Here is a 5,656-nt window from a genome sequence, read left to right as displayed (position 1 = left end):
ACACGAAATTGCACATGGGAGGCAGAGGGATTTCTCCGCCATAATATTAAATCATTTTTTTTTTTTAATTCAAAAGGTAAGTTATTTAAAAAAGGCCTTTTGTCAACCAAAAAAAAAAGGGCAAATGCTGCAGTGTTTCCATTTTTTTGAGCATTTTTTTGCTGTATATTGGGAGCAATTGGGAAAACAGCAAAAGTCTTAAGCTCATACAGTATAGTTGAGTTTCCATATGGATGATGTAGTAAGTTGACCATATACTTAAAATAAAGTATCAGCATAGATATGCAAAACAGTCTCTAGATCACATCTAACTGAATTCCTACCCTAAGATGGCATCAAAGAAGAACAAGTCATGTTGTAAGGTACTATGCCTACTTATTACAGTCCAAATCTTACTGCGATTACATATATATAAAGAGTATCATTCTTCAAAATGGCTCAATATGAAAGAGAGAGATACCTAAAACATGATGATGATGACCTTGTTCCTAACCATGGCTGGAGGTTTTAGAGGAGATGAACCCAAGAGACCCAAAATATTCCCCTAGGGTTGTCTCCATGGTCTTGATTGCATCATTAGAGACTAGTGAGAGAGAAAAAGAGAGAGAGAGAGAGAGAGAGAGAGAGAGAGAGAGAGAGAGAGAGAGAGAGAAAGCAAGGAGAGGAGGAAGTCCTACAAGTTAGTTTGAACTACTCCAAAGCCATCAATGGAGTTCTTCAAAGGTCTGTGTCAATGACAGGAGGTGAATGCCAAAAACAAGCATTAAGCCCTCCACTAAACCTAGTTAGATCTGGCTAAAGCTCCCATGAGTTCAGCCACCACCACAAATGTACAGGACACAATAATGCAATAGAGTTAGTGAAAGTCTCTTCCCTTTCCCTCAGGGAAGATGTGTAGTTGGGTTGGTTACACAATGACTATATGAGAGTTAAATGTGAAGTTGGAAAATCATTTGAAAAAAACATGAGTAGTCAACTCAAGTTTTGGTCAATTTTCCCAAAAAAAAAAAAAAGAAAAGAAAACCCATGAACAAAGACACCTAAGTCTCTAGGGTTGATGTCAATGGCAATGCAAAAGTACTCTAGGGCATTCCATACCCCTTAAAGAGTGCTTAAGCTGAAGTTTTTTATGGTAAGGATACTTGTCCAGTTGTCCTTTTAGTTGATGAATTTACATCTCTACAAAGCCTAAGTAAGAACATTGCTTAGCCTTTCCAGGGCTAATTAGGTTAGAAGGAATGTCTCTTCTTTGTCTCCAACTTAGCTTCCCAAATAGCTAGAGTTGGTGAAGTGGGTTTGCTCACATTCTCTTTTAGGTTCTTTTAGGGAACCACACAGACTTAAGGGCTTTTTCACATGGCCCATCTTGAGCAAAATGCAAAATTAACTCTTTTTCACATGACATGCACTAGGGATGTTGGAGGGCTCTCCTCCAAGGTGGGTTTTAGCCCTGATGTGGGGCTAATTTTTCTGACAAACCCAAGGATCCATACCAATGGACTTGCATTAGAGAGAAAAAGATGTGGGGGTGGAGAGAGAAAGAGAGGAATGAAGGAAAGAGAAAGAAGAGAGAGAAAGAGCCTCAAAACCATGGTTAAGCCGAAGGTTGTTCAGATGCTGTTGGAGTGAAGTGGGTAGGAACGAGTCTGTAAGGCTGAACTGTAGTTGGAGCCGTCAGAGCCATTGTCACGCCTGTTGTGGAGTAAAACACACTGTTATAGATATTAGTACCTCGCCCATGAGAAGAACCCAAAAAAAGATGAATTAAATGGAACAAAAAGAAAGATAAATATATCCCAAACATGACCAGTCGTCGGACAAAAACTTCATCTTTTGTGTGTAAAAGCATCACATGGAGATGGAGTGTCATGGAAGCAGATAAAATAAAGAAAAGCTGAAAACACTGCAGTTTGCAGCTTTTTCTGATTTCTTGTCTAACCCTGTCCAAACAATAGGAATATGGAACCTTTGTCCTCCCATTGGTCACGGTGTGTTTTTCATAAGAAGGGAAAAAAAAGAGGAGAAAAGAGTAGTACTGCAACAAACCTGCTTGGGAAGGTGGAGTGGGAGCAAGAGACATGGGACCACCGTAGTGATGAGGGAACCCGGTTGAGGTGATCGGGGAGTACTGGAACAAGTGGTGTGGGTACTGGACACCATATCCATGGCCGCCTGTGTAGGCGGCGGCTGGGGCGGCCGCTCCACCATTGCCCTGCCCGAACTGGAGGTATGGGTAGAAAGCAGCAGCGGAGGCGGCGCCTGTGAGCAGTCCTCCGGCTCCTGCACCGTACATTGGGTACTGGGTCGCTGCACCTCCTCCATAAACACCGTAATAGCTCTGTAACAACAATTATCCAAACAAATTCATACTCCTTTACGTTAAATATCACAAGGGCACGTGCGTGTTTGTGAAAAAACATAGAAAGTTTACTAGTTATACAGCTTAGTTGGTGGCATGGAAGGGTATCTATTGAAAATGGATCAGCTGTTCGTACGAGTCAGCATTCAATATATCTATATATTTTTTTATAAATTAAAATATCTTTTTTTATCTTTATAATGACAGAAGGACGGACAAGTGTTTGATATTGTTTGATGTTGATTCGTACAATCAAGTATTCGTACAAGTAGTGGATTCTATCTCGTCTCTATTGTGCTCTCCACTTCACACTTAAATAAGAAAACTCTAGATCAATATTAATTCATCACATACATGATTTGAGGTATTGATATCGGGCAATATCGATCCATATCGATCTTGCATGTTTTTAATCTCGATACCTGGTTGATACTATATCGGTTGAATGGTATGATTCATGAGTAAAAATGTCATAAAATATATTTTTTTAGGAAAATCAGGGGTATTTATCTTGTTAATAACTTGTAGAATCTTTATTCTTATTTAGCATAAATTTATTTTTGGTTAAATATTACTATGAACTCCCCTAATTTTGAACATATTACTGAGGACTTATATATACAATTCACTAGCTCAGGTGGGTTGCAACTTCCACTTGTAAGACAAGGACATGACAATATATATGGACCACTTGTAGGATGCCACTGATGAATGTAATGTATTAATTCACACTCATCCGTACACCCATGATTGCTATTTACCGATATATGTAATATATATATTGTATTTATTTATTTAATATATTTTTTTTTACTATTTTGGGTAGATATTGCATTTATTCTAATTAGAAAAAATTAGGAAGATAAAGTCCAATGTAAAGGAAATAGAGCACAATAAATGATTTATAACAACAGGTAGGAGTTGAAATATGGGTGAGATTGGTTGGTAGAAGTATAATTATAATAATAATAATTATTATTATTAAATGGCTATTTTAACTCTTGTTAATTACTAATTATGAAGCCATGAAAGCAAAGGAAGGTGGAGGAATTTGTACATACCGTTGGATAGGTATAATCTGGTGAGTAAGGAGAGTACCTGAAATTTGTGAGATACAAAAGAAATTATGCTTAAGATTACTCGAGGTTTGCATGTGCATGTCCATGCGTATGTGGGACTTGCAGGAATGCCTTTTCGCGCGTGCTTGCTCGCACATGCATGTGGCATGTGGTGAAGTTTGTTTTTCATGTGTGCATGAGATGCCAAGCACATGCATGGGGATGCTCACGTGAAGACAGTTGTAGGGTTGGTGGGTATGCATTATTTTACTATATATGACAATATGACATGCATGCATGCATGTGCCACCATGTTCATACTATATGCGTGCATGGTACATTTGCACCCTTGACATGTGTGAGAGAGAGAGAGAGAGAGGTATGATGGATGGATGCATGTTCAAGGATGACATGCATGGATGCATGATGGTCTGCTAATTTAATGAGGTAATGTATATGAACTGGCAATCCACGTGCAGATTCCTAAATATATATGAAGAAGAGCTTTAAAACATACCCATACACATTATAGGGAATGCCTTGTTGGATGGCATAATGAGGGAAGGTTGCTGTAGAAGGAAAAGCTGCTCCCACCCCACCTTGAAGGCCTGTGTGAAAAGAGTTCATTACCCTAAAGTTCCTGCCTCCTCCTGACCAATCAAAAAAGAAAATTCAAATTTCACTTTAATATCACCCCACCCCAATAAGAGAGAGAGAGAGAGCTGAGAGCCTTCAACCTATCAATTACCATCTCTAATTTTAGAGACATAAAGTAACCACATAAGCAATAAATATATGAATTTTCTTTCATTTTGAAGCTCTAAATAACCAAAGAAAATCAATGAAGCTTGAAGCTTAATCTAGTCAAGGGTGTAAACAGAATTTTTGTCAGTGTTTTCCTATTCTTTTGTCTTTTTTAATCTAAATTAACCCACAAATTAAATTGTGATTAAAAAGTAAGAGAGATACGTGAGACTTACATGCATGTATATATTCATACAAATATAAACAGATACATGCATACATACATTACCCATCTAATGCTAATGTGTGATGTATCCCAATGGGGGAAGGGTTGTTTTCTATTGCAGGAATTTCCATTGATGAGGCATCATCAAGGGGGGGGGGGGGGGGGGAATAAGAAAGGAAGGAAATAAAGAATTTTGGATTTTAACTAGCTCAAGAGAATTAGGGGGAGGACGGAAGAATGAGAGAGAAACAATGATAGATTGAAGGAAAGAAAAGAAGAAAAGAAAGTGTGTATACCATGTTTTGGTGTAGAGGGTCTGGATCTCTGAACACCCAAGGAAGCAAGATTGCAGTTAGCCCTTCTCCCATCAATCACAGGAGCAGCATCAACACAGGCTCTCATGGCAGCTTCTGGTTCTCTAAAAGTTACCTGAAACAGAAATAACAAAAGAAGAAGAAGAAGAAGAAGAGGAGCAGAGAACAGTCAAAACTTGTCATTATTAAACATAACAAGATAAATAGTAAAAAAGAAAAGGAAAGGTGGATCCTCTTTTTTTTTTTCTTCTTCTTCCCTCTCTGTGTTCAATAATTTTGGATCTTAATTAGTTCCTTCATGAAGAATACCCACCTCTAGATCATTCACGTACTGCAATCTAATCAATCTTTTTAAAAATAAACAAGATCGAATTATATATGGAGTTTTTTAAAAAACGAAAAAAGAAAGAATCGAATATGAAGAGATATACCAAATCAGGAGAAAAGTAAGAAAGAGAAATGAAGAACTCACAAATCCATAGCCTTTGGACCTTCCTGTGTTCTTATCTGTAATCACTACAGCTTCCAAAATCTCTCCAAACTGTTCAAAGTATTTCTTCATGGTCTCCTTCTGGGTTTCCCAAGCAAGTCCCCCAACAAACACTTTAGTGTAAGTGGTATCCCCAAGCTGACCTGCGAGATTTGCTGGAGTCATCTTCACCTCTAAATCAAAATTCTCTCTCCTTTCTTTATATTCTTCTCCTCCTCCTCTGCTTGATCCTTCTTTCCTCCAAAGTTAGCAGAGACTCCTGAATCAGAAACCTTGGCAACAATCTATCACTCAAAACTGATCTATGATACACAACGATCAAATGAAAGAAAAGCCCACTTAGATTTAGAGGTGAAATCTGGTCAGGAAGGAGAGCTATTCATTATTCAAGATCAGTAGCCAATTAGGTTAGGGATCAAGGAAGGAGGGAAGGAGAGAGAGAGAGAGAGAGAGAGAGAGAGAGAG

At 38.2% G+C, this 5,656-nt stretch overlaps 1 protein-coding gene across 2 annotated transcripts; it reads right to left on the bottom strand.

Annotated features, from left to right (window-relative positions):
- Positions 1-230: 230 nt before the first annotated feature.
- LOC122074567 (RNA-binding protein 24-B-like) lies at positions 231-5,650 on the bottom strand. 2 transcript variants are annotated; one of them, XM_042639446.1, is made up of 6 exons: positions 5,174-5,650; positions 4,684-4,816; positions 3,935-4,067; positions 3,421-3,457; positions 2,047-2,338; positions 231-1,712 (listed from the first exon to the last, which is right to left on the bottom strand). In XM_042639446.1, exons 1-6 carry the CDS (start codon positions 5,354-5,356, stop codon positions 1,687-1,689), a joined length of 804 nt encoding a protein of 267 aa, XP_042495380.1. In that variant the 5' UTR covers positions 5,357-5,650; the 3' UTR covers positions 231-1,686. The 2 variants fall into 2 exon arrangements, with proteins under 2 accessions (XP_042495380.1, XP_042495379.1); XM_042639445.1 differs by having other exon boundaries at positions 231-1,692.
- Positions 5,651-5,656: the final 6 nt, after the last annotated feature.

The sequence above is a fragment of the Macadamia integrifolia genome, chromosome 3, assembly GCF_013358625.1.
Source record: "Macadamia integrifolia cultivar HAES 741 chromosome 3, SCU_Mint_v3, whole genome shotgun sequence".
Classification (NCBI taxonomy): domain Eukaryota; kingdom Viridiplantae; phylum Streptophyta; class Magnoliopsida; order Proteales; family Proteaceae; genus Macadamia; species Macadamia integrifolia.
This window is presented reverse-complemented; position numbering and strand designations above follow the sequence as displayed.